The sequence below is a fragment of the Eriocheir sinensis genome, chromosome 61 (assembly GCF_024679095.1).
Source record: "Eriocheir sinensis breed Jianghai 21 chromosome 61, ASM2467909v1, whole genome shotgun sequence".
NCBI classification, from domain to species: Eukaryota; Metazoa; Arthropoda; class Malacostraca; order Decapoda; family Varunidae; genus Eriocheir; species Eriocheir sinensis.
In genome coordinates this window covers 2779511-2806346 of record NC_066569.1, presented here as the reverse complement: position 1 = coordinate 2806346, position 26836 = coordinate 2779511, and the positions used below count along the sequence as shown (strand labels likewise).

General features: G+C 46.7%; 2 protein-coding genes and 1 long non-coding RNA gene across 56 annotated transcripts in view; all 3 read left to right on the top strand.

Annotated features, from left to right (window-relative positions):
• Nucleotides 1-24282, top strand: part of LOC126986119 (tyrosine-protein phosphatase non-receptor type 14-like) — a 29717-nt gene extending 5435 nt beyond the window's left edge. For 3 of the 4 annotated variants that reach the window (XM_050841843.1, XM_050841845.1, XM_050841844.1), the window contains exons 7-21: nucleotides 1676-1852; nucleotides 2378-2466; nucleotides 3012-3147; nucleotides 3771-3920; nucleotides 5619-5717; nucleotides 5943-6086; nucleotides 7466-7713; nucleotides 8431-8591; nucleotides 9291-9432; nucleotides 10706-10862; nucleotides 11468-12982; nucleotides 16728-16946; nucleotides 17485-17685; nucleotides 18733-18892; nucleotides 19006-24282. In XM_050841843.1, coding sequence (XP_050697800.1) covers nucleotides 1676-1852; nucleotides 2378-2466; nucleotides 3012-3147; nucleotides 3771-3920; nucleotides 5619-5717; nucleotides 5943-6086; nucleotides 7466-7713; nucleotides 8431-8591; nucleotides 9291-9432; nucleotides 10706-10862; nucleotides 11468-12982; nucleotides 16728-16946; nucleotides 17485-17685; nucleotides 18733-18892; nucleotides 19006-19301 — 3894 coding nt within the window. In that variant the 3' untranslated portion in view covers nucleotides 19302-24282. The remainder of the gene's footprint in view (nucleotides 1-1675; nucleotides 1853-2377; nucleotides 2467-3011; nucleotides 3148-3770; nucleotides 3921-5618; nucleotides 5718-5942; nucleotides 6087-7465; nucleotides 7714-8430; nucleotides 8592-9290; nucleotides 9433-10705; nucleotides 10863-11467; nucleotides 12983-16727; nucleotides 16947-17484; nucleotides 17686-18732; nucleotides 18893-19005) is intronic. The other variant, XM_050841846.1, reaches the window with a different exon arrangement.
• LOC126986122 (uncharacterized) lies at nucleotides 4550-5602 on the top strand. 2 transcript variants are annotated; one of them, XR_007739295.1, is made up of 3 exons: nucleotides 4550-4741; nucleotides 4940-5038; nucleotides 5336-5602. It is a non-coding gene; the product is annotated as an uncharacterized LOC126986122 (long non-coding RNA). The 2 variants fall into 2 exon arrangements; XR_007739294.1 differs by lacking the exon at nucleotides 4940-5038 and adding an exon at nucleotides 5039-5137 and having other exon boundaries at nucleotides 4550-4840.
• Nucleotides 24283-24771: 489 nt separating the features above from the next.
• Nucleotides 24772-26228, top strand: LOC126986121 (repetin-like). Of its 50 annotated transcripts, XM_050841903.1 has the most exons (7): nucleotides 24772-24937; nucleotides 25085-25402; nucleotides 25473-25650; nucleotides 25687-25725; nucleotides 25762-25848; nucleotides 25885-25932; nucleotides 25967-26107. In XM_050841903.1, the coding sequence occupies exons 1-7, from the start codon at nucleotides 24783-24785 to the stop codon at nucleotides 26045-26047; spliced, it is 906 nt and encodes a 301-aa protein (XP_050697860.1). In that variant the 5' UTR covers nucleotides 24772-24782; the 3' UTR covers nucleotides 26048-26107. The 50 variants fall into 50 exon arrangements, with proteins under 50 accessions (XP_050697860.1, XP_050697834.1, XP_050697856.1 ...); XM_050841877.1 differs by having other exon boundaries at nucleotides 25085-25277; nucleotides 25331-25366; nucleotides 25473-25544; nucleotides 25581-25790; nucleotides 25899-26228; XM_050841899.1 differs by lacking the exons at nucleotides 25762-25848; nucleotides 25885-25932 and having other exon boundaries at nucleotides 25085-25277; nucleotides 25331-25366; nucleotides 25473-25602; nucleotides 25637-25756; nucleotides 25933-26228.
• Nucleotides 26229-26836: the final 608 nt, after the last annotated feature.

The window sequence follows — 26836 nt, the reverse complement described above, 5'->3', positions numbered from 1 at the left end:
AAGTGTCGTTCTGGTAAGTCGCAAAGTCGTAAGTACGTAAGTTAAGTGTCGTTCTGGTGAGTTGTAAAGTCGAAAGTATATACGTAAGTTAGTGTCGTTCTGTACCATAGTCGCGTCATTGTCGTAGGTACGTATCACTTTCCCATCCAGTCATTTCGTTCTCTATTGTTTATTTTACGTATGGGTCGTTCTTCCTTCCTTACGTCATTATCCTTGTCTTCGTCTCCCTTTCTTTCATTCCATCCTATCTTTTTCTCTCCTCATTCTTCTTTCCTTATGTCATTATCCTTGTCTTCGTCTCCCTTTCTTTCATTCCATCCTATCTTTTTCTCTCCTCATTCTTCTTTCCTTATGTCATTATCCTTCTCCTCATCTCCCTTTCTTTCGTTCCGTCCTTCTATCTCCTCTCTTTCTTTCCCTTCGTAAACCATCTCAGATACGTAATTACCAAAAAACATTCTTATTACGTTAACTAACCAAACCACGGATTATCTTTTTACATCGCAATATACGTAATTACCTCCTAAATTCTTGATATGTAAACTAACCAAACCACGGATTATCTTTTTACATCGCAATATACGTAATTACCTCCTAAATTCTTGATACGTAAACTAACCAAACCACGGATTATCTTTACGTCGCAAGATAAGCCGAGACTATTATCGTCATTTTGTCTTTTAAAAATTGTTCGGTATACCTCTATAGCTTTTCATTCTCTCTCTCTCTCTCTCTCTCTCTCTCTCTCTCTCTCTCTCTCTCTCTCTCTCTCTCTCCTTCTTTTGTATGTTCCTCAGCTATCCAGTTGTTCATATTCCTGTTCTTTTATCTCATTTTCCTTAATTCCATCTTTATCTTCCTTTCATTTTCTCCTTCGTTCCCTTCTTCCTTCCTTTATCCATTCATCTTCCTCTTCTTTTCCTCTCCTTTCTTTCCATATTCTTACTTATTCCCACTTTCTCATACTCTCCTTTTTCCATAGCTATCCCATTCCTCTCTCTCCCCTTCATCCATCCCTCGTCCTACCCCACTCTCACCCGCTCACCCGGCAATCACCCACCAATGCTGTTTTTTGGTAGTACTGCAAATGATGGTGGTGATGGTGGTGTAACAGGGCAGTGGTTATTGTTATGGTGGTTGTGATGGTAGTGGTGATTGTGAAGGAAATAGAGAGGTTTAGGTTATATATGGTAGTGCTCACCCGCTCACCCGTCGTTCACCCACCAACGCTCTTTTCTGGTAGTGGTGATGGTGGTGTAACAGGGTAGTGGTTATTGTTATGGTGGTTGTGATGGTAGTGGTGATTGTGAAGGAAATAGAGAGGTTTAGGTTTAATATGGTAGTGCTCATCCGCTCACCCGTCGTTCACCCACCAACGCTCTTTTCTGGTAGTGGTGATGGTGGTGTAACAGAGTAGTGGTTATTGTTATGGTGGTTGTGATGGTAGTGGTGATTGTGAAGGAAATAGAGAGGTTTAGGTTATATATGGTAGTGCTCATCCGCTCACCCGTCGCTCACCCACCAACGCTCTTTTCTGGTAGTGGTGATGGTGGTGTAACAGGGTAGTGGTTATTGTTTTGGTGGTTGTGAAGGAAATAGAGAGTTCAGAGGTTTAGGTTTGATATGCTTGTGCTCATCCGTACACCCGGCGTTCACCCACCAACGTGACGTCCAGCATCTCTCTCCGTCCAAGCAGCAGATCGGGAATGAGGGAGAGGTCGGGGCGCTTCTGGAGGCCGTCGTGTGGCAGTACTCCTCGCTACAGGGGTTGGCGCAGGCTCTTGCCGAGACCTACTACATCTTGGAGGCCCAGAGACTCGACGGTTACGGACAGGAGACTTTCATGGCCAGGGTATGTACGTGTGTGTGTGGGTGTGTGTGGGTGTTGAGTGAGAGAGAGAGATAGGGTATGTATGTATGTACGTGTGTGTGTGTGTGTGTGGGTGTGTGTGACAGAGAGGGAGAGATAGATAGACAGATAGGTTGTGTACGTATTTAGAGAGAAAGACAGACAGATGGGTATGTACGTATGTGTGTGTGTGTTTTGGGAGAGAGAGAGAGAGAGAGAGAGAGAGAGAGAGAGAGAGAGAGAGAGAGGGACTGTGTGTGTGTATGTGTGTGTGTGTGTGTGTGTGTGTGTGTGTGTGTGTGTTTATCCCATCTTTATCATTTATTTACTTATTCCTATCCACTCCTTCATTCTCCCTTATCCCTCTCCTTCCTTTATCTCCCTCTCCACTTATTCCCTCATTCCTCCCTATCTCCCTTATTTACATCCCTTCTATCCACTCCTTTATCCCCCTCTTCCTCCTTTCTTTATTCTCCATGCGCTTATTCCCTTATTTATTGCTCCGTTCTTTCGTCCTCCCTGCAACAGGATGAGAGGGGCAGCGAGGTCTATTTGGGTACGTCGCTGATGGGTATTGACGTCCGACCCGCGGCAGGACACACCCACGTCTTCTACAGGTCAGTCTGGTCCTCTTCCTCCTCCTCCTCCTCCTCCTCCTCCTCCTCCTCCTCCTCCTCTTCTTCCTTCTTCTTCTCCTTCTTCCTCCTCTTTTTGCTTTCTTCCTATTTTTCTCTGATTCTTCCTCCTCTTCTTCCTCTCTGCAAATAATCCCCCTTCTTCTTCCTCCTCTTCCACTCTTCTTCCTCTCTTGTCTTCTTCTTCCTCTTCTTCCTCCCCCTCCTCTTCTTTTCCTTCTTCTCCTTTTCTCTTTCTTTCCTTCTCCTCCTCCTCCTCCTCCTCTTTTGGCTTTCTTCTTCTTCTTCTTCATCTTTTCTCTTCCTCCTCCTCCTTTATATCTTCTCCCTTCCTCTCTTACCCTCCTTCTTCCTACTTCTTCCTTCTCTTCTTATCTCCTCCTCCTTCTTCTTCTTCTTCTTCTTCTAATCATATTCCTCTCCTTTCCTCTCCCTTTCTTTTTATGTATATATCATCTGTTCTTCCTATATTATCCTCCTCCTCCTCCACTCACCTCCTCCTCCACCTCCTCTTCCGCCAAGCACAGGTGGAACGATATCACCAACCTCGTCAACAATAAACGGAACTTCGGAATTGAGTGCCAACGGACGGATGAGACGGTTCATTTCACCTTTGATGAGCCCGACGCCGCCAAATACGTGTGGAAGATGTGCGTCAAGCAGGTGAGTGTGTGCGTCTGTGTGTGTGTGTGTGTGTGTGAATTTTTTTTATTTATTTATTTTTTTTTTTTTCTTCTATTTTTAAGTTTTTTTCTTTTTTTTTTTCTTTTGTGTGTGTGTGTGTGTGTGTGTGTGTGTGTTCTTCCTCCTCCTCCTCTTCTGAAAATAGCCCCCTCCTCTTCTTCCTCCCTTCCTCTCCCCTCTTCTTTTTCCTCTTCTTTCTCCTCTTCCTCAAATAACACTCCTCTTTTTCCTTCCTTCCCCTCCTCTTCCTATTCTTCCTCCTCCTCCTCCTCCTCCTCTTCCTCCTTTCAAATAAGCCCTCCTCCTCTTCCTCCCCGCTTCTTCTTCCTCTTCTTCCTCCTCTTCCTCAAATAACACCCTCCTCTTTTTCCTTCCTTCCCCTTCTCTTCCTATTCTTCCTCCTCTTCCTCCTCCTCCTTCTCTCAAATAATCCCCTTCTTCTTCTTCCTTTCCTTCCTCCCTTCCCCTCTTCTTCCTCCTCCTCATCTTTCTTTTCCTCCTCCTCTTCTTCTTTCTCTCTAATAACCCCTCTTCTTCTTCCTCCCTTCCCCTCCTCTTCCTTCTCTCAAATAATCCTCCTCCTTCTTCTCCCTTCGACGCAGCACACCTTCTACAAGCGTAACCAGGAGGTGCTTGAGGGCGGTACGGGGACGGAGACTCGCAGCTTGGCCATTCCCGACCTCCAGAGTTCCGTCATGTCCACCACCGCTAACTCCACGCAGCTGCACCACCTCACCGCCTCGCACGAAATGGTGAGATGCAGGGGAGGGTTTGAGGTGGCATGGGAGGGTTTGAGGTGACAGGGGAGGGGTTGAAGTGACAGGGTTGAGGATTTCACGAATTTTGCCTTCACTGGTAGCTTGGTAACATACACTCCCAGGTCTGTCTCTGCCTCTGTGGTGGATAGTGGAGTGTTTCCCATGTGGTATTGGTATGCTGGATATCCCTTCATTGGTAGCCTGGTAACATACACTCCCAGGTCTTTCTCTGCCTCTGTGGTGAATAGTGGAGTGTTTCCCATGTGGTATTGGTGTGCTGGATATCCCTTCACTGGTAGCCTGGTAACATACACTTCCAGGTCTTTCTCTGCCTCTGTGGTGAATAGTGGAGTGTTGCCCATGTGGTATTGGTGTGCTGGATATCCCTTCACTGGTAGCCTAGTAACATACACTCCCAGGTCTTTCTCTGCCTCTGTGGTGGATAGTGGAGTGTTTCCCATGTGGTAATGGTGTGCTGGATATCCCTTCACTGGTAGCCTGGTAACATACACTTCCAGGTCTTTCTCTGCCTCTGTGGTGAATAGTGGAGTGTTTCCCATGTGGTATTGGTGTGCTGGATATCCCTTCACTGGTAGCCTAGTAACATACACTCCCAGGTCTTTCTCTGCCTCTGTGGTGGATAGTGGAGTGTTTCCCATGTGGTAATGGTGTGCTGGATATCCCTTCACTGGTAGCCTGGTAACATACACTCCCAAGTCTTTCTCTGCCTCTGTGGTGGATAGTGGAGTGTTTCCCATGTGGTATTGGTGTGCTGGATATCCCTTCACTGGTAGCCTGGTAACATACACTCCCAGGTCTTTCTCTGCCTCTGCGGTGGATAGTGGAGTGTTTCCCATGTAGTATTGGTGTGCTGGATATCCCTTCACTGGTAGCCTGGTAACATACACTCCCAGGTCTTTCTCTGCCTCTGTGGTGGATAGTGGAGTGTTTCCCATGTGGTAATGGTGTGCTGGATATCCCTTCACTGGAAGCCTGGTAACATACACTCCCAGGTCTTTCTCTGCCTCTGTGGTGGATAGTGGAGTGTTTCCCATGTGGTATTGGTGTGCTGGATATCCCTTCACTGGTAGCCAGGTAACATACACTCCCAGGTCTTTCTCTGCCTCTGCGGTGGATAGTGGAGTGTTTCCCATGTTGTATTGGTGTGCTGGATATCCCTTCACTGGTAGCCTGGTAACATACACTCCCAGGTCTTTCTCTGCCTCTGCGGTGGATAGTGGAGTGTTTCCCATGTAGTATTGGTGTGCTGGATATCCCTTCACTGGTAGCCTGGTAACATACACTCCCAGGTCTTTCTCTGCCTCTGTGGTGGATAGTGGAGTGTTTCCCATGTGGTAATGGTGTGCTGGATATCCCTTCACTGGAAGCCTGGTAACATACACTCCCAGGTCTTTCTCTGCCTCTGTGGTGGATAGTGGAGTGTTTCCCATGTGGTATTGGTGTGCTGGATATCCCTTCACTGGTAGCCTGGTAACATACACTCCCAGGTCTTTCTCTGCCTCTGTGGTGGATAGTGGAGTGTTTCCCATGTGGTATTGGTGTGCTGGATATCTCTTCCCAATTATAGCAGCCACTTATTGCTCCACTCCTGTAGCTTGGTGAGGTCTGCTTGTAAGAAATTCGCAGTCAAGGGGTTAAGCATCCTCTCACCCCCTTCCCCCTCTCTCACAGCTGGACGGCCGAGGGGGGCTTGGCGAGATGACCCTGAGAAGTTCCGCTGACCCGTACTCGACGACGCTGCCGCAGTTTGACCTGACCTACATACATCAGGTCAGCGAGAGAGAAAGAGAGAGAGAAATAAAAATGAAAGTAATTGAAAAAGAAATATAAATGAAATAAGAGAGAGAGAGAGAGAGAGAGAGAGAGAGAGAGAGAGAGAGAGAGAGAGAGAGAGAGAGAGAGAGAGAGAAAACAACCACATTTCTAACACAAACACACACACACACACCATCCTCCACACCCCCCTCCACTCACACCTCTCCACCCACCCCATAGCCAGCGGAGTCCAGCGGAAGTCACCTTGGACCGGGCGTGGAGTCGACAGCGGGGTCCCAGATGATGAGTGACCACCCGACGTATGGCATGCTGTCCCAGTCCGCCTACTCCCTGAACACATCCCACCACCCCCAGACGACGCAGGTATGGGGTGCGAGGGTGATTTTTTATTTATTTATTTATTTATTTATTTTTTTTTTTCCTAGTCCTCAACTGTCATTTATCTCCCTCTCTTTCTCTCTCGCTCTCTCTCACTCGCTCTCTTTTTTTCTCTCTCTCTCTCTCTGTCTTGTTTCTATCGTCAAATAATTATTTTTTCCAAGTGGCTAATTTTTATTTATTTTTTATTTATTTATTAATTTTTTTTATCTATTCCTCAACTGTCACTTATCTGTCCATCCATCCATCCATCCATCTATTTTTCACTCCACTAAAAAAAATCCACATCTCCTCCGCCATTCATCCACTTTTCACTCCACTTAAAAAATCCACATCTCCTTTGCCATTCATCCATTTTTCACTCCACTAAAAAAAATCCGCATCTCCTCCGCCATTCATCCACTTTTCACTCCACTAAAAAAAATCCGCATCTCCTCCGCCATTCATCCACTTTTCACTCCACTAAAAAAAATCCACATCTCCGCCATTCATCCATTTTTCACTCCACTAAAAAAAATCCATATCTCTGCCATTCATCCATTTTTCACTCCACTAAAAAAATCCACATCTCTTCCGCCATTCATCCATTTTTCACTCCACTAAAAAAAATCCAAATCTATTCTGTCATTCATCCATTTTTCACTCCAAAAAAATCCACATCTCTTCCGCCATTCATCCACTTTTCACTCCACTAAAAAAATCTGCATCTCTTCCGCCATTCATCTATTTTTCACTCCACTAAAAAAAAATCCACATTTCTGCCGTTCATCCATTTTTCACTCCACTAAAAAAAAAATCCACATCTCCGCCATTCATCCACTTTTCACTCCACTAAAAAAAATCCACATCTCCGCCATTCATCCACTTTTCACTCCACTAAAAAAAAATCCACATCTCCGCCATTCATCCACTTTTCACTCCACTAAAAAAAATCCACATCTCCGCCATTCATCCACTTTTCACTCCACTAAAAAAAAATCCACATCTCCGCCATTCATCTATTTTTCACTCCACTGAAAAAAAATCCACATCTCTGCCGTTCATCCACTTTTCACTCCACTAAAAAAAAATCCACATCTCTGCCGTTCATCCACTTTTCACTCCACTAAAAAAAAATCCACATCTCCGCCATTCATCCACTTTTCACTCCACTAAAAAAAAAATCCACATCTCCGCCATTCATCCACTTTTCACTCCACTAAAAAAAAATTACATCTCTTCCGCCATTCATCCACTTTTCACTCCACTAAAAAAAAATCCATCCATCTATTTTTCACTCCACTAAAAAATCCACATCTCCGCCATTCATCCACTTTTCACTCCACTAAAAAAATCCACATCTCTTCCACAACTCCACACATCAGGTTGTTCTCACGCAGCACAACCAGGTATCTCAACAACAACAACAGCAACAGCAACAACAACAACAACAGCAGCAGCAGCAGCAGCCCCCACCGCCGCCCCCACAGCAGCAGGCCACCCCCTCGCAGCAGCAGAAGCACCAGGCTCAGCACTCGCAGCACCAGCACCAGCAGCATGAGGCAGCATCGCAACAGATCGTCATGTACGCCTCGAACTTGAGCTTGCCGTCCACCCGAGGCAGCTTCCGAAGGTGAGGATTTATTTATTTATTTATTTTTTTTATTTTTTATTTTTTTAGAGAGAATGAAAAAGAAAGAAAATAAAATGAAAGATGAATAAATAAATAAACAAACAAATAATGAGAGGAAGGAACATATTTTTATTTATTTATATATTTTTATTTTTATTTATTTATTTTTATTATTATTATTATTATTATTATTTTTTTTTTTGTGTGTGTGTGTGTGTGTATGTGTGTGCTCTTCCTCCTCAAATAGCCCCTCCTCTTCTTCCTCCCCTCCTCCTCTTCCTCTTCTTCCTCCCTCCCCTTCCTCTTTCTCTTCTTCCTCCCCTCCCCTCCTCTTCCTCCTCCCTTCCTCTTCCTCCTCCTCCTCCTCCTCCTCTTTTTTTTTCCATTTTTCATTATTTTCTTCTTTCTATGTCATTTATTTCTTTCTTTCTTCCTTTATTCCTCTTATCCTTTCTTCTTTCATATTATATCTGTCTGTCTTTCTCTATTTCTCTCCTTTATTTCTCTTCTATATTATTTGTGTTTTCCTTCTTTCTCCTCTTATTCCTTCTATTCTTTATTCTTACTATCTCATTTCCTTTTTATATCTTTGGGGCGAGAGAGAAAGATCGAGAGAGACATTGGAAAATAAAGATCGACATAATAATAATAATAATAATAATAATGATAATGATGGCAATTAAAATACCTCCCTCTGCCCCTTCGTCCCGCCCCCAGGAGTCTATTGCCCCAGTACCGTCCTGCCCCAGACTACGAGACCGCGCTGGTACAGAAGTACGGACCCGGCGTTAACCCACTGAACATCCGCGCCACGATGCTCTACTCCTCACAGCCGGAGATATCCAACTCTCACGTGGTGGAGAGTGCGGCCCATGATGGTAGGTAGGCGGTTGAGGTGCGTGGGTGTGGGTGTGGAGTTGGTCAGAGTGGGTGTAGATATCTCCAACTGTGGTGTGGCTGGGTGGTGTGTTGTGTAGTGTGGCTGGGTGTTGTGTGGTGAAGTGTGGCTGGGTGTGATGTGTGGTGTAGTGTGGCTGGGTGTTGTGTGGTGAAGTGTGGCTGGGTGTGGTGGAGGCTGTGGCACCACCCTGTCTTTCCTCCTTCTCTTCTTTTTCTGTCTCTTCTCTCTCCTTCCCTTCTGTCTTTCCTCCTCTCCCTCTCATGTTTCCTCCTCCTTTTCTTCCATTCCTCTTCTTTTCCTGTCTCTTCTTCTCTCTCCTTCCCTCCTGTCTTTCCTCCTCCTCTTCATCTATTCCTCTTCTCTTTCTGTCTCTTCTTCTCTCTCCTTCCCTCCTGTCTTTCCTCCTCCTCTTCATCTATTCCTCTTCTCTTTCTGTCTCTTCTTCTCTCTCCTTCCCTCCTGTCTTTCCTCCTCCTCTTCATCTATTCCTCTTCTCTTTCTGTCTCTTCTTCTCTCTCCTTCCCTCCTGTCTTTCCTCCTCCTCTTCCTCTATTCCTCTTCTCTTTCTGTCTCTTCTTCTGTCTCCTTTCCTCCTCCTCCTCCTCTTTCCTCATCTCCACGCACTCAGAAACACACCATCAAAATAACACAGTCGCCCCTTCTCACCCCAATGCAGTGGCACGCGCAGCTGGTGGCCTCGGCAGCTACAGTCATTACAAAGGCTACACTGACCTCTCCCAGCACCCCGACCCCTCCGTGCCTCAGCTCAGCAGGTCAGCGGGGATACTGATGCCCGGGCCACTCCACAACACTTACAGGTGAGGTCAAGTGAGGTCGGGTTGGGTGGGAAACGAAAAGGGAATTGATGATCGGATGATGGAAAGGAAAGGAAAATGAAGGAAAATATGGATGATTGAAGGAGGAATTGAAGAAGAATGGATAGTTAAGAGGAATGAGAAGGAGAAACATGAAAAAAATAGAAATAAATGAATAAAAAATAAGATACTGTAAAAATAATAATAAAAAATAAATAAATAAAGATAAATAAAATAAAAATAAAGATTAAAGATAAGAAAATACAAAAATAAAAATAAATAATATAAAAAGATAAAAAAATAAAAAATGTAAGGAAGAATTTGTTTGTTAATAATTACATAGTTTTTTTTTCCTTCCTTTGTTTTCCTATCAATTATTCATCATTTATTCATCATATCATCATCATTCATTCATTCATTCATCATTCTTATGCTTCTGTTTATCATTTATTTTTTTCATTATCATTTCGTTCATTCCTTCCTTCATTCATCACTTCTTTTGCTTCATTCATCATTTTCATCACCATTTCCTTACTCATCATTCATTCATTCATTAATTCATCATTCTCCTGTTTATCATATCATATAATTTTTTCATCTCTTCATTCATTCAATCATCACTTTTTTTGCTTCATTCATCATCTTTATCATCATTTCCTTACTCATCATTCATTCAGTCATTCATTATCTTATTCTGTTTATCATATCATCATTTTTTCATCACTTCATTCATTCATTCATCACTTTTTTCCTTCATTCATCATCCTTATCATCATTTACTCATTCATTCATTCCTTCATCATTCATTCATCATTCTCTCATTCTGTTTATCATATCATCATTTTTTCATCTCTTCATCCATTCAATCATCACTTTTTTTGCTTCATTCATCATTATCTTATTCTGTTTATCATATCATCATTTTTTCATCACCATTCATTCAATCATCACTTTTTTTCCTTCATTCATCATCTTTATCATCATTTCCTTACTCATCATTCATTTATTCATCACTCTTATGCTTCTGTTTATCATATCATCATTTTTTCATCTCTTCATCCATTCAATCATCACTTTTTTCCTTCATTCATCATCTTTATCATCATTTCCTTATTCATCATTCATTCATTCATCACTCTTATGCTTCTATTCATCATATCATCATTTTTTCATCACCATCCAATCAATCATCACTTTTTTTCCTTCATCCATCATCCTTATCATCAATTACTCTCTCGTTCAATTACTCATCACTATTTTCCGACCGTCGCCGCAGCACCCCAGAGTTGGCATCACTGTCCCGCGCTGAGCTGCTGGAGGAGGGGCGCGAGGGGGGGGAGGAGGTGGCCCACATGTACAGCAACCCCCCACCTCCCTACCCCTACCACAAGCCCTCCAGCAACAGCACCCCAGACCTCGCCTCGGCCACGCAGGTACGCACACACACACACACACACACTCAGTCGGATCTTTCCTCCTGTTGCATTCTTTCCTCAGCTCTCTCCTCCTCCTCATCCCTCTTTGTCTTTTTCCTCCGTTCTCTCCGTCTTGAATGTTTCCTCCTCCTCATTCCTCTTTGTCTTTTTCCTCCGTTCTCTCTGTCTTGAATGTTTCCTCCTCCTCCTCTTCTCTCCTCATTCCTCTCTGTCTTTCCTCCGTTCTCTCCCTCTGATGTTTCCTCCTCCTCTTCTCTCCTTCTTATTCCTCTCTGTCATTCCTCTTTGATGTTTCCTCCTCCTCTCTCCTTCTCATTCCTCTCTGTCTTTCCTCCATTCTCTCCGTCTTTCATGTTTCCTCCTCCTCTTCTTCTTCCATTCCACCTCTCTCCTTTTCATTCCTCTCTGTCTTTCCTCCTTTCTCTCCCTCTTTAATGTTTCCTCCTCCTCTTCTTCTTTCATTCCTCCTCTCTTGTCTTTGCTCTCTCCTTCTTTCATGTTTTCTCCTCTTCTTCCTCCATTCCTCTTGTTTTGCTGTCTCTCCTTCTCTCTCCCTCCTTCCCCTCCTGTGCCTCAAGACTCCCCCCTTCTTGTCCCTGCAGGGTGGCGGCCAGAGCCCCGACCTTGCCTCCCGCCGCCGTGCCCTCCTGACGGCCTCGCTGGGCTGCCTCGGCTCCCCAGACCTCTCCCGCACCTATGAGAACCTGGCAGACCTGAGCGAGGCGGTGGAGAGCCTCCGCCATGAGCTGTCCCGCACCACCACGGAGGGCGGTGGCAACGCACCCTTCCTGTCCTCCCTGCACCCCTTCCCCTCCACCTACCACAACTCCTGCAACGAGCTGGACGCCATCTACCAGCTGAGTGACGGCCGCGTGTCCCTCGGCCCCGCCCCCCTGCCCCAGACCCAGTACCCTGCCCCACACTACAACGCCCCACAGTTCACACAGCAGTACTCCGGCGGGGCGGCCGCCGGGGCGCCCCAGGAGCCCATCTACCAGAACATCGCCGCGCTGAGGACGGAGGACGCCCGGGAACGCACTCGCTCTGCCCCAGAGATTGACAACCCCACCCTGGGTGTGTCTGGCCCCGCCCCGCCTGGACACATCCTGGGGCAGCTGGCGGAGGAGGTGGCGGGTGGCCGGGGCCGCGCCGTGTCCCAGCCGGTGCGGCAGCCGGCCCTGGAGACCCAGCTGTACCTCGGGGAGCAGCAGCAGCAGCAGCAGGCGGCGGCGGCGCAGCACGGCCCCATCGAGGCCATCAACGCCACCATGGGCCAGATCCCCCTGTTCAGCGCCCAGCAGGAGCTGAGGCACAACCACCACCACCTGCTGCACCTCCAGCAGATGCATGCCCTGTCCCTGCAGCAGCAGCAGCAGCAGCAGCAACACATGCAGCTACACCAGCACAAGGAACAGCAGCTACAGCAGCAGCTACAGATGCAGCACAAGGAACAACAACAACAACAACAACAACAACAACAACACCTGCAGCAGCTACAGGCACAACAACAACAACAACAACAACAACAACAACAACAACAACAACAAATGCAGCAGCAACGGCAACAGCAACAACAACAACAGATGCAGGAACAACAGAGACAACAACAACAACAGCAACAACAACAACAACAACAACAACAACAACAACAACAACAACAGCAGGGGTCCCAGAAGTCCTCGCAGCACCAGATGAGGCAGCCACAGCCGCCCACCAAACAGCCACAGGAGCCCACACCCACCACCGAGGCAACAGGCATCAAACTCTCGCCCCGGAAGAAGTGGGGCGCCCCGGCTGGCTCCCCCCTACTGATGGCGGGGCAGACTGAACCGGCGCTGCCCTGGGAGACACACACCCCACACGACCGGGGCAAGAGACCAGAGGATGCTGGGGCAGGGGCGGGGGCGGGGCAGGCTAGGAGCAGAGTGTCATCTTTGGACTCCCTGCTTGGCCCCGACCTCCGACAGCGACCCCGCGATGCCTCCCTCGACCCCCTGGATGGAAACCGGGGCTCGACAGGCAGTAGGGGGCCTGAGGGGAGTGCCGGCGGGGGGGCCAAGGGTGCCACTCCGGATGTCCTGAGAGGTGCCGCGCCGAAGGGACCCAAAGACCCCAGAGTAAGTGATCGGCCTAGGGTTGCTTATGTTGTGTGTGTGTGTGTGTGTGTGTGTGTGTGTTCTCTAATTCACACATGACCTTTCCTCCTCTTTCTCTCTCCTCTTCTTCCTCCTCCTCCTCCTCTTCTTTCCTCTCCTTATTTCTTCCTTTTTTTTCCTCTTTTTACTTTTCCTCCTCCTCTCCTTTCTGTGGCCTTTTGTCTATATTTTCTTCCTTTTCCTCTTCCTCCTCCTCCTTTTCCTCCCTTCCCGTCTGTCTCTTCCTCTCTCTCCCTCTCTCATATTTCCTCCTCTTTCTCTCCTTCCATTCCTTGCAACTCTTTTTTTTTTTATTTAAACATGTTCAGTACATAAGTACATGGCAGTATTATTTGTCTATGCTAAAGTTCCCCGACGTTGGGAGCTATTTAAAAGCTTCTGCGATTATATTATACAATTATTATACAATATATTATACAATTATATATATACATATTTACGGTGGGTGTAGGAGTAGCCACCTGTGGAACCTTCATCTGCTGAGTGGACAGTTGTGTCACATCCACATCAGCAGTGAGGTTGTTCCACCACACCACCTTGCGATGGAGAAGGCACGTTGGTGGGTGCTGGCGGGCCATTGGCACTTCCAGGAGGCGTTGCTCAGCACGTTCTCGTGCTGCGCTCAGACCTCCTCCAGGTAGCCCTCAGGTCCGTCAGGTGGGGCACTAGGCCCACTTGTGCCGGTGCTCCAGGCTGTTCAGCTGGTTCGTGGCTGGTCTTGCCCTTCCTTCGTGTGGGTGTTGTTGTTGTTGTTGTTGTCGCTGTGTCTCCCACTGGCTCGGTCGGTGGTGCTGGATGCCGTTGATGAGGCGTTCAGCCCTCCTCTGCACCTTGTCTAGCAGGTTGAGGTGGCGGGCGCTGGCCATCCAGGTGAGCGGTGCATACTCCATCACTGGACGGACTTGTGCCTTATAGAGGTGTTCAGGCCTCAGCAGAGAGTTCTTCATGTGCGGCGCAGGAGGTTCACCTTCTGGGAGGCTTTTTGCGCACCCCTTTCAGGTGTGGTCAAACACCGGCTGGGAGTCCACCTCCACGCCCAGGATGTCGACGCTGGACTGCAGAGGGATGGTGTCATTCGAATCTCAGTCTGCCGTGGAGTTGCCTCGCGTCCTCCCGTGATATTACCATGGCCTGGGTTTTGTCAGGGGCAAACCTGACTTGCCACCTCTTTCCCCAGGCCATTATGTCTGCCAACTGTCTGTTGACGGACTCTATCACGTCCTGGGCTTCCTCCTCTTGTATGTTCTGGAGAGGGTGCAGGCGCTTGCTGCCGGGATGGTTTGCAGGAGGTCGTTAAAGTATATGTTCCACAGAATAGGTCCAAGGGCGGAGACCTCCACCGGGAAGCTGGTCGACTTGACTGTCGGAGGCTCCTGCCTAACAGGTAGTTTGAGAGCAGGCGCAGCAGGTCCCCGTGATGCCTAGTTGCTGTAGCGTAGTCGTCAGCTGCGGTGCCAATGCAGTCGCAGCGCCAGCTATATCCAGGGCAATCACGAGAGAGGGTGGCCGTCATCAAGGGCGTCATGCCAGGACTTTGAGAGGAGAAGGAGGAGGTCTGAGGGCCCTTCCGAAAAACCAAACTGCTTCGGTGACTGCAGGTGGTTTTCCTCGAGGAAGGATGTCAATTGCTCCCGATGATCCTCTCAAATATCTTGCTGATGATTGGGAGGAGTGATATTGGCCTGTAATTGCCTGGCTCGGACCTGGATTTTTCTTGTGTACGGGTGTGACTCTGGCCTCCTTCCACTGTGCAGGCCACACCCGCTCTGCAGGCATCGCCGGAAGATCTGGGCGAGGGCTGGTGGTGAGCCATCGAGCATCGCCCAGTAAGTATGGACTCACGCTGTCTGGGCCTGGCGCCTTCCTGGTGTTGGCGCCCTCAGATGTCTCCTGACAGCGTCCTCAGAGATTAGCACATTCTCTAGTCTTGAGGCGATGAGTTGGGGAGGGTGGGCGGCTGCCTGTCTGGCTCCTGGGTTGTCATCTTTGACTGAAGTGACAGGCCAGCAGGTCATTTTTCCCGGCTGGTGATGGCCAGGTCTCCGTCAGGTTTCCTCAGGGGCGATCACGTTCCTGGGGGTATGGCCTTGCTGTTCCTTCACCAGCCCCCACCACTGTTTCTGGTCGGTTTGGTTAGAGGACAGCTTTCTCCTCCTGTCGGCGTCCCACCTTTCTTTTGCCCACTTTGCTGTCCTCGGCATATTTTTGCAGGCTCGTCTGTGTTGGGCCTTATTTTCCATGGGGTGTCTTTTATATCTTGTCCAAGCCTTGTATTTGGCACCTGTACCCGAACCAAGGCTGGTCTTTTGGGCTGGATGAGTAGGTGCGGTGGGGGCGTGTTGCTGCTGGACGGTATTGAGGACAGTGGTGAGGCGGAGGCGTCATGTTGTGGGTCACCGTTAAGGACTGTGCCCCAAGCAGTCGCTGCCAGGGCCTGCCTTGCAGCCGCGCGGTCCCACAGCCAGATGACTCGCTGGTGTTCCTCTTCACGGGCCAGGCTGATGGTAGTGAGTATGGCATTGTGGTCGGAACTGCCCACACGGTCTAGTGGGCAGGCAGGTCTGTGAGCACAGGGTCCAGGAGCCTCCACGCTGATGTGCCGGGAACTCAACATGGTTGTGCAATCCATGCACGCTGTGAGCTCGGTGAAGGCCCTCGCCACCAGGTGTTGATTTAGGTCGCCCACAACCAACTGACAGCTGTGGGCAGCCATAAGGTCGTCCAGGTGCTCTGTGAGGTAGGTGAGGCGCTGCCTTGCCACTGTGGCGGTACATGGCACAGAGTAGCAGAGCGCTCCTGTCCTCGAGAATGATGCGGAGGAACATCATCTCCATTTCCAGGAGTGTCTGTGGTGAGGGCGTCCATCTGCAGGCGGTGGCAAACAGCAATGCCTCCCCTGTCCTGTGTGGCGGTCTCGTCTGGCCCAGTGCGAGTATTCGGGAGATCTTATCACAGGTGGCACATGTATCGTCAGGAAGGTCTCCACTGTCACCACTATGTCGATGTGGTGCCTGAGGGCGCAGTTGCTCCCCGGTGTCAGAGCTCCCGATGTTGGTCCTAAAGCCTCATGGACGGACAGAATCTTGAGGCCGCTGTCCAGTGACTTTATCGGGGATCAGCGGAAGGGATGTGCGGGGATGAGGCCAGGATGGGTAGGGGGGCGTGCCCGCGCTTGCTGGGGGGAGCAGGCTGGGTGATGGGTGGCTGGTGTTCAGACAGGATTGTCGAAGCAGTCGTTCCTGTCTGATGTCTTTGCTGCCTGCCCCTTTCTTCTGACACTGGTCAGCGAGGTGCCCGTCGTCCCGGCCACAGAAGAATGGTCTCAGTCTCATGATTAACTGTGTGGCAGGCGCTGCCCGCACCTGCCACTCTCTCTCTCTCTCTCTCTCTCTCTCTCTCTCTCTCTCTCTCTCTCTCTCTCTCTCTCTCTCTCTCTCTCTCATATTTCTTCCTCACCTTCCTTTCCCTTCCCCTGTATCTTTCTTCCTCTTTCCCTCTCTCATATCTCCTCCTCCTCCTCCTCTTCTTCCATTCCTCACATCTATCTCCTCTTCTCTCTCTTTCCTCTTCTCTCATATTTCTTTCTAATCCCCTCCTTCCTCATCTTTCCCTTCCCTTTCTGTCTGTCTCTTCCTCTCTCATATCTCCTCCTCCTCCTCCTCTTCCATTTTTCGCACTTCTACCTCCTCTTCTCTCTCACACACAGGCGGTGCAGCTGGAAACCCGACTCATCAAGGGTGACATACTACAAGAATTCGAAGCCATCCCCAAGATCAAGGTTGGCGCGGACTTCACCACCGCTACCAAGGCCGACAACACCCCTAGAAACCGATACAAGGACATCGTGCCGTATGAGGAGAACCGCGTCAAGCTCACCCCAACCAAGGACAACAAGAGCGGATATATTAACGCCTCGCATATCACGGTAGGGCGGCCTGGTTTGGGGTTTGGTTAGGTTAGGTTAATTTTGGGTTGGGCTAGGTTAGGTTTTGGTTTTGATTAGGTTACATTAGGTTAACTCCTTCAACACGAGGAAGCGTATACTGCGTCCTTGTGTGCCCCGTACCATATCCGAGGACGCGCATACTGCATCCTGGCTCGCTTTAATCAATATACGAGTTATTTTATCTATATTTATGCTTACATCTCAAAATTATCAATTGATTTCTGTTTCTTTATGTGCACCATTTAATTCTGCATGTTTTCGTATATAATACATGATGATTGTGTTGAGTTTATGGCTGAAAACTTGTTATATTCAATAGCAACATTTGAAATTTGGCGCGCACTGCGATCTTGGATACGGCGCGGGGCGCTGTTTTGGCCTGGCCATAGTGAAGGGGTCAAGTTTGGGTTCGGTTAGATTAGGTAAGGTTAGGTTAGGTTTGATATGGGTCTCAGTTGCTTGGTTTATTTCCTTTTCCCTTCCTCCTCCTCCACCTCATCCTCTTCTTCCCCCTCAGGCCAGTGTCGGGGAGAGTCAGCGCTTCTACATATGCTGTCAAGGGCCGCTGGCAAACACGGTGTCCCACTTCTGGCAGTGCGTGTGGGAGGCTGACGTGTACCTGGTGGTGATGCTAACATCTGTAACTGGGGACACGGCCACCAGCAAGAGCTTCCCCTACTGGCCCCAGACTGACAACACCAGTGTGGAATGCAGTCAGGTGAGTGTTGCCGTCGCTGCTGCGGTGTTACGTCGTGTGTTGTGGTACATGTGTTTTGGGGTTTGCGTTCGAGAGAGAGAGAGAGAGAGAGAGAGAGAGAGAGAGAGAGAGAGAGAGAGAGAGAAATAGTTTGTTGATTGATTGGAAAGAGAGAGAGAGAGAGAGAGAGAGAGAGAGAGAGAGAGAGAGAGAGAGAGAGAGAGAGAGAGAGAGAGAGAGAGAGAGTTTGTTGATTGATTGGAAAGAGGGAGATAAGAGAGAGAGAGAGATGAGGAGGAGGAGGATGTGGAGATGAGAGGAAGCAAATGGAGAGAGGGAGGAGAAGAGGAAGGAAGGAAAATATGAGAAAATAAGGAAGAGAAATGAGAGAGAGAAGAAAGGAAGGAAGGAAGGAATATGAAGGTGTGTGTGTGTGTGTGTGTGTGTGTGTGTATTTATTCTGAGTGACAGGAAGAAGAGGAGGAAGAAAAAGGATTAGGATTTAGGAGATTTATCTGTCCTCCTCCTCCTCCCTTCCTTCCTTCCTTTCTTCTCTCATTCTTCTTCCTCTCATCTCCTCCTCCTCCCTTCCTTCCTTCCTTTCTTCTCTCATTCTTCTTCCTCTCATCTCCTCCTCCTCCCTTCCTTCCTTCCCTTCTTCTCTCATTCTTCTTCCTCTCATCTCCTCCTCCTCCCTTCCTTCCTTCCCTTCTTCTCTCATTCTTCTTCCTCTCATCTCCTCCTCCTCCCTTTCTTCTCATTCTTCTTCCTCTCATCTCCTCCTCCTCCTCCCTTCCTTCCTTCCCTCTCATCAATTTCTCCCTACCTCCACTTCTAATCCTCCTCCTCCTCCCTTCCTTCCTTCCCTCTCATCAATTTCTCCCTTACTCCACTTCTAATCCACTTCCCCCTCCTCCTTCTTATTTCCTCCTTCCTTCCTTCCTTCCCTCTCATCAATTTCTCCCTTCCCCCACTTCTAATCTGCTTCCTCTCCCTCCTCCCTTCCTTTCCTTCCATCAATATCTCCTTTCCTCCACTTCTAATCCACTTCCTCTTCCTCCACCGCAGTACCGAGTCTTCCGCAAACACAGCACGGTCACCGGCTCCCACATCACCAGCCGTCTGCAGGTGGTTCACGCCCCGTCTCGCCGCAGCCGCACCATCTGGCACCTCCAATACACCGACTGGGCCGACCATGGCTGCCCCGAGGACCTGCTGGGCTTCATCAGTGAGTGGTTCCTCCTCTATTTCATTCCTTGTCTCTATATATTGTGATTTCATTTGTTTTCCTTGTGATATCTCTTGCCTTGACACCCCCTGCACACACCCTCACACCCTCAGACTTCCTGGAGGAGATGTCAACACTACGGCGGTATACGTACAAGGAGGTCCGCGGCGTTGGACGTAACCGCAACACTCCCGTCCTCGTCCACTGCTCGGCTGGCGTCGGGCGGTCGGGCGTAACCATCCTCTGCGACCTGTTACTGGAGGCGACAGATCACAACCTTCCGCTCGACCCTCCGAAAGTACTCCAGCATTTACGGCAGCAGCGTATGGCCCTCGTACAGACCATAGCCCAGTACAGGTTGGTCTATCAGGTCCTCCTTGCGTATCTCAACAGGGCGAGACTCATATAGACTGGGAGGTGCGTCGGCGAGTGTGGTGTGCGTGTGTGTGTGTGTGTGTGTGTGTTTACATATGTGGTTTTTGTCAGGTTTTACGAGACGCTGGAGTGGTTTCGTGAGTGAGTGTCGTAGGGGAAGAGTCTGGAGATGTGCGTTTGGTGTCATTACGAGGGGAAATGTGTGTGTCGTAGGGGAGAGTCTCGAGATGTGTGTTTGGTGTGGTTACGAGGGAAATGTGTGTGTCGTAGGGGAGAGTCTCGAGACGTGTGTTTGGTGTGGTTACGAGGGCAAGCGTGTGTGTCGGATCTTTCGTGTATTCGATTGTTACGCCGTGTTACCCTTTCGTCCTTGTTGTTTTGGTATATCTCATTTATTTCTTTATTTATTATTTTATATCTTTCGTCTAATGTTGTCTCCTTCCTTCCTTCCTTCCTTCTCCATTTTCTTTTCTCTCCTCCTCCTCCTCCTCCTTTTCCTCTTCCAGTTCATGTTGCTTCCTTCTTCTTTTCTCTCCTCCTCCTTCCTTCCTTCTCCATTTCCTTCTTGTCTCTCCTCTTCCTCCTCCTCCTCCTCCTCCTCCTTTTCCTCTTCCAGTTTACGTTGCTTCCTTCTTCTTCTTCTCCTTTTCCTTCTTTTCTCTCCTCCTCCTCCTGCTGCCTCCTTCCTTTCTTCTCCTTTTCCTTCTTTTCTCTCCTCCTCCTTCTTCCTTCTCCTTTTCCTTTTTTTCTCTCCTCCTCCTCCTTCTCCTTTTCCTTCTTTTCTCTCCTCCTCCTCCTTCTCCTTCCTTCTCCTTTTCCTTTTTTTCTCCTTCTCCTTCCTTCTTTCCTTCCTTCTCCTTTTCTCTCCTCCTTCTCGTCCAATTCACGCTGCCTCCTTCTTCTTCACCTTTTCCTTCTTTCGCTCACTCTGTTTCCTATCACAAGACTTACCAACAATGTCCCTACGAGTCCCCATGCTATGAGACGTAACCTCACCCAGTTACGAGCATTACGAACCTCACAGTGCCACTCAACGCTTACGTCTATGCCTTATCACACATTACGACTTGATCTCCCTTCGTAGACTAGCGGGGGACGCGATACGATGCCTGTTACGTCCATGGCTCAGCGCTATCGTCTGTTTTACGTCTTTCAACTCGGCCTTGTTATACGTAGGACCTAATGATTCTGTCTTTCCCTCGGCATTTGGGGAAGTTTTATGCTACCAGATACACTCGTCCCTCAAATAGTACGGTTACCAATAGAAGATCTTTTTAGGATATTTAAACTTCCTGCTCATTGGGGAATTCAAAAATCTTAAAAAAATCATCTATGAAAATCCACATAAAAACAAAACCGAACTATTGGAAACCGTACTATTTAAGAGATGACTATGTTACGTATGTGACCTTTTATGTTTCATGTGTGTTTAGTGTCGGAGCTAGTGTGTGTCTTATGTCTTTCATCTCGGGCTTATCAAAGGTGTAACTATTTTTCCTCCTCACCTTCTCTCCTCCTCCTTTTCCTCCCTCATTCATAAGTGCCAGAATCCCTTTGAGCACAGTGCCACAAGGTCCGTTCTCTCACACTCACGTCGCTTATGACACTCGGGCTCTGGCAACAACCACGAGGGTCAGATTGCAATATTTTTACTATGGATGAATCACCTCTTTGTGCACCGCTTCCTTTGGCTGTGGGGGGAAGAAAGTGCTTGAGGGAGGGCTGTGTGTGTGTGTGTGTCCCCCAGCAAGGCAATCATTAGTTTTTTACGTACATACGAACTCGCTATTTCCCGATGAGCTTAACGGCAATTTTTATATATATTTTTAGCGTTTAAGGTTCGGTCGTCCCTACGTATGTACTATTACGTCTACTACTACTACTACTACTACTTTCACTACTACTACTACTACTACTGTGCCTCAAAGGATTGTCTCAACTACTGTTACGTATTTCGGCATTACGTATGTTAAGATTCGAGATGGTGAGCGCGTTTTTCCGCCGCCACTCGTAAACTTTTTTATTGCATTTCTATCGGCGGCTTTACGTAAAGCGTGTCGTCGGTCGGTCGGTTCGTTTATCGCGATGCCAATATTACGTATAGAAGAGTGTACGTGTTGTCTGTACAGTCTTGCGTCCAGTACAAATTGTATTACGTATTTCTCCTACTGTTTCTACGACTACTACTATTACTACTACTACGGTGATATGTGTATGTGTGTGTGTGTGTGTCTGTGTGTGTGTGTGTGTGTGTGTGTTGGTGAGTCAGAGTTTTAATAATTTCGTCCCGGCAAGATCTTCCTAGTGTTAATTTTTACGGTTATGTTATGTACGTCCTTCCTTCTTTCTCCTCCTCCTTCCTTCTTCTCTCTTCTCTTTGCTTTTCTGCTTCTTATTCTGCTCTTTCTCTCTCTCTCGTCTCTTTCTTTCTTTTCTTCTTATTCTTTTTTTTTTTTTTGTTCTCTTTCTCTTCTTTTCTTTCTTTTTCTGGTTCTCTTTGCTTCTTCTTCTTATTTTCTTTCCTGTTTCTCTGTTTATCGTTTTCTATCTTTATTTCTCTTTCTTTGTCCTTTATTCTCTTTCCTTGTTTCTTTCCATATCCTTTTCTTCCTCTTCTTTGCCTCTCTCTGTCATCTCTCTCTCTCTCTCTCTCTCTCTCTCTCTCTCTTTAGTCTCCTATTTCTCTTCTCTCTCTCTTTCCTTCCTTCTTAAACCATTCTCCTCTCTATCCCTCCTCCTCCTCCTTCTCCTCTTTTCAACCCAGTGCCGTCTACGCTAAATTAAGCAGATGTATAATAATAATAATAATAATAAAATAACTAATGTATTTATCGCCAAAGTCTATTTTGGTAAACAATTGGATTTTATTATTAAACCGGAAAAGCCTCAACCTCTCGTCTCTCAGTCCTTCCCTCGACCTTGCGGAGCTTACGAAGGGAGAAAGAAGGCGTAGAGGACGATTGACTTATATATTTTTGCCTTTCAGAATCTTACGTTATGGTCAAGTGATGCAGTTTCAGAATGCTTCCACCCCACATGTTAACTATTTCTAAAGGTCAAAAAAGGGATCAGTCAGGTTCTAATGAGTGGTTTCCTTGGTTCATGGTACGGAAGAAGGGTCACACTACCACCAGGGTCATAAAACTACCCCTGGAAATGACCCCCAAACTCTTACGAAAGCCATAACCCGTCCACTGCAATTGTCACGGATTTTGCCTTCATTGGTAGCCTGGTAACATACACTCCCAGGTCTTTCTCTGCCTCTGTGGTGGATTGTGGAGTGTTTCCCATGTGGTATTGGTGTGCTGGATATCCCTTCACTGGTAGCCTGGTAACATACACTCCCAGGTCTTTCTCTGCCTCTGTGGTGGATAGTGGAGTGTTTCCCATGTGGTATTGGTGTGCTGGATATCCCTTCACTGGTAGCCTGGTAACATACACTCCCAGGTCTTTCTCTGCCTCTGTGGTGGATAGTGGAGTGTTTCCCATGTGGTATTGGTGTGCTGGATATCCCCTCCCAAGGTGCAGGACTTTACATTTTCTTCATTGAATTGTAGCAGACACTTTTTGCTCCATTCCTGTAGCTTGGTGATGTCTTCTGGTAGGAAATCCACAGTCAAGAGGTTAAGGATGTGGCCCCTCAGCCCTAACACATGGTCTGGCACAGTGGCTTCGCTTGGTGTAAAAACAGACATCAATTACTGTTAGTCCATCATTCTCTCTCTCTCTCTCTCTCTCTCTCTCTCTCTCTCTCTCTCTCTCGTCTTTATTTCTCTTCTTTCTCTCTCTCTTCCTTCTTAAATCATTCTCCTCTCTATCCCTCCTCCTCCTCCTTCTTACCCAGTTGCTGTCTTGGTGTAAAAACAGACTTATCAATTTCTATTAGTCCAGGCTTTGAAAGGAGTGATGAAAGACCTTCACTATACACAACTTTATGTATTCAGAAACTTGTACACTTCACAGAATAGGTAACAAGATATGGTACTTATGAGATATACAATAATATACACACATACATACATACACATACACTGGAAGGCAGGCTATGGGTACGTAGGCAGTCATTACGTATGCAGGTATTGTTATTACGTAAGAAATAGTTGATGTAGATGAACTTTGGATTCTTTTTAGGAGCAGCGAGTAGCGGGCTTTTTTTTATTATTGTTTCCTTTTTTTGAGCCCTTGAGCTGTCTCCTTTGTTGTACAAAAAAAAATGTCGATATTACCTCAGATGCAAACTTTAATTTTAGTTACACACAAACAATATTATTACGTAACCTAACAACATCTTTACGTATGCAGATATGTAATGGATGTAACCGAATATGCTACACATGAAAGAAATATCAGTACGTACGTAAAGACTAAGGAAAAAATATTACGTGAAAAAATATTACGTAAATGAACTTGCTACACGTGAAAAATTTATTGGTACGTACGTAAAGACTAAGGAAAAATATTACGTAAAAAGTCACGTGAAAAATTTATTAGTACGTACGTAAAGACTAAGTAAAAAGAAATTACGTACACGAACTGCATAAATCAATCATCCCTAGACATCACTATGACATACGGCAACTATGATTCCTTGTGCCGTGAGCCTTTCGTAATAACTCAACCTGAACATCCATAACCAACACACGCCGACAATATTATTCTTACGTACAACGACAGCGGTATTCGTAAGCGCTCCGAACGATATATTATTCAGTACGTGAATTGAACATTTGGAGGCAGCAGGTTACGACTGCCTACGTGTAATGGCACTTATGGGTTTGGCTTCGATTGGATACGTAACCTGTGACGGGGAAAGATGCAGAGTGGGTAAACAGGGGAAGAGGAGGAGGGAGGAAGGGGAATAAGGGAAGGAAAAGAAAATGGGAAGAAACTAGTGAATAAGGAAGAGAAAAGATAAAGGGAGAGAGAAAGAAAGGATGAAAGGGAAGAGAAAATTGGCAGAAGGGAAAAGTGGAATAGAAAATATTAAAAAAAGGAAGAAGAAAGAAGGAAAGAAAATAAGGAAAAAACAGTGAATAAGGAAGAGAAGAGAAGATTGGCAGAAAGGGAAGAGAAAGGGAAAAGAAAAAAGGAAAATAAAAGCAGGAAGAAGAAAAAGAAGGAAAAAAATAGTGAATAAGGAAGAGAGAGAAAAGAAAATAATGGTGAAAAGGAAGAGAAGATGGAGGAAGGGAAAAGAGGAAAGGAAAGTATTAAAAGAAGGAAGAACAAAGAAAAAAGAGGAAGACAATTGCAAAAAGAGAAGGAAGTTGAGCATTATATAGATTTCTTGAATACTATGTGATATACTATGGGGGGTAGGTCTCTCTCTCTCTCTCTCTCTCTCTCTCTCTCTCTCTCTCTCTCTTAGCTACAACCATAAGGGCTAATTTAAAATACTGATAAACAATAATAATAATAATAATAATAGTAATAATATTTGCTCTAATTACACACACACACACATATTCTCACTCTCTCTTAGGCTACGTAAATGTATCTAATCTATACGTAAACAATGACTAAAACAACAAGACTCACACACACTTACGTAAAAAATTCTTTGGGTATTCTTTGCCCTGCGATCATCAAGACTACACGGTACATACGTAATTACCGGAGACTCGAGTACGTATTTTTAAGGCATCTCTGTTTTCCAAGGTCACAGAGAAGGTTACCGGACTTTCATGGGTCTTAGATACGAGGCGTCGAGTGGAGAACAAGATTACACAGCACATACGTAATTGCCGAAGACTCGAGTATGTATTTTTAAGGCAACTCTGGGTCCAACTACAACTGTTTTCCAAGGTCACAGAGAAGGTTAACCGGATTTTCATGGGTCTTAGATACGAGGCGTCGAGTGGAGAACAAGATTACACAGTACATACGTAATTACCAAAGACTCGAGTACGTATTCTTAGGGCGTCTCTGTCTCCCATTACGACTGTTTCCGAAGGTCACAGAAAAGGTCAACCGGGTTTTCATGGGTGAGTTTCCTGTTCCAGGTGCAGAAGTCGGGTCAAACTATCACCAGGGTCACACTATTACCAGGGTCACAAAACAGAGGTCGGGTCAAACTATCGCCAGGGTCACAAAACAGAAGTCGGGTCACACTATCACCAGGGTCACAAAACAGAGGTCGGGTCAAACTATCACCAGGGTCACAAAACAAGTCGGGTCACACTATTACCAGGGTCACAAAACAGAGGTCGGGTCAAACTATCACCAGGGTCACAAAACAGAAGTCGGGTCACACTATCACCAGGGTCACAAAACAGAGGTCGGGTCAAACTATCACCAGGGTCACAAAACAGAGGTCGGGTCAAACTATCACCGGGGTCACAAAACAAGTCGGGTCAAACTATCACCGAGGTCACAAAACAGAAGTCGGGTCAAACTATCACCAGGGTCACAAATCAGAGGTCGGGTCAAACTATCACCAGGGTCACAAAACAAGTCGGGTCAAACTATCACCAGGGTCACAAAACAGAAGTCAGGTCAAACTATCACCATGGTCACAAAACAAGTCGGGTCAAACTATCACCGGGGTCACAAAACTGAAGTCGGGTCACACTATCACCAGGGTCACAAAACAGAGGTCGGGTCAAACTATCACCGAGGTCACTAAACAGAGGTTGGGTCAAACTATCACCAGGGTCACAAAACAGGTCGGGTCAAACTATCACCGGGGTCACAAAACAGAAGTCGGGTCAAACTATCACCAGGGTCACAAAACAGTCCCGTGAAAACCCCAGGAACTTCTACCACGAGAGTCTTTTTTAAAGGACGAACGGAGGTGACAAGACTTTACGAATACAGGCCAGAGTGTTTACGTAATATATCGTCACCCTCACAAAATAATCGCCCAAGTCATTTTGCAGCGATTTCCAGGTTTTTGTCTACATCAACTTTTCAACATGTGATGCCCATTTTTGTACAGTTGCCTTGGTCATTCAGGGGTTGAGTGTTCTAGAATTGGCCTCTTCATTCCTGCCTAAATCTTAAACTATAGGAAGGCAGACACGGAAAACCTCAGGAAATACTACGGAGAGCTGGACTGGGATGAGTTAAAGAGAACAAGTGAAGTGCAGGAAAAGTACAATATTTTCATGGAGGCGTATAAATCAGGAGTTATGAAATTTGTACCAGAATACAAACCTAAAAAAAAAAGGAAAAAAGGACTGGTTTAATGAAAAATGTGCTGAGGCAAAAGAAAAAAAAAAGAAAAAACATGGAAAAGATTGTAAAGAAATAAAAAAAGAGACAAAACATGGAAAAGATTGTAAAGAAATAAAAAACGAAGGAATATAGAAGATTTAAATAAGCCAAATGAGATCATGAGAGTTCTTTTCTGATTTCCTGTAAAGTAGAAAATAATGACTTAGGTGGTTTGTTTACCAAGGTGACGATATATCTATGGAACTATACGTACAATCTGTCTCGTAAACTCGTATCCATAAAACTTCACTCGCATACGTAGACGGGGAGATGGATTTCACGTGTCAGTTCATTTATACTCAACAGCTTAAGACGTAAACTTGCTCACCTCGACGGACTTCACTATACGTAACC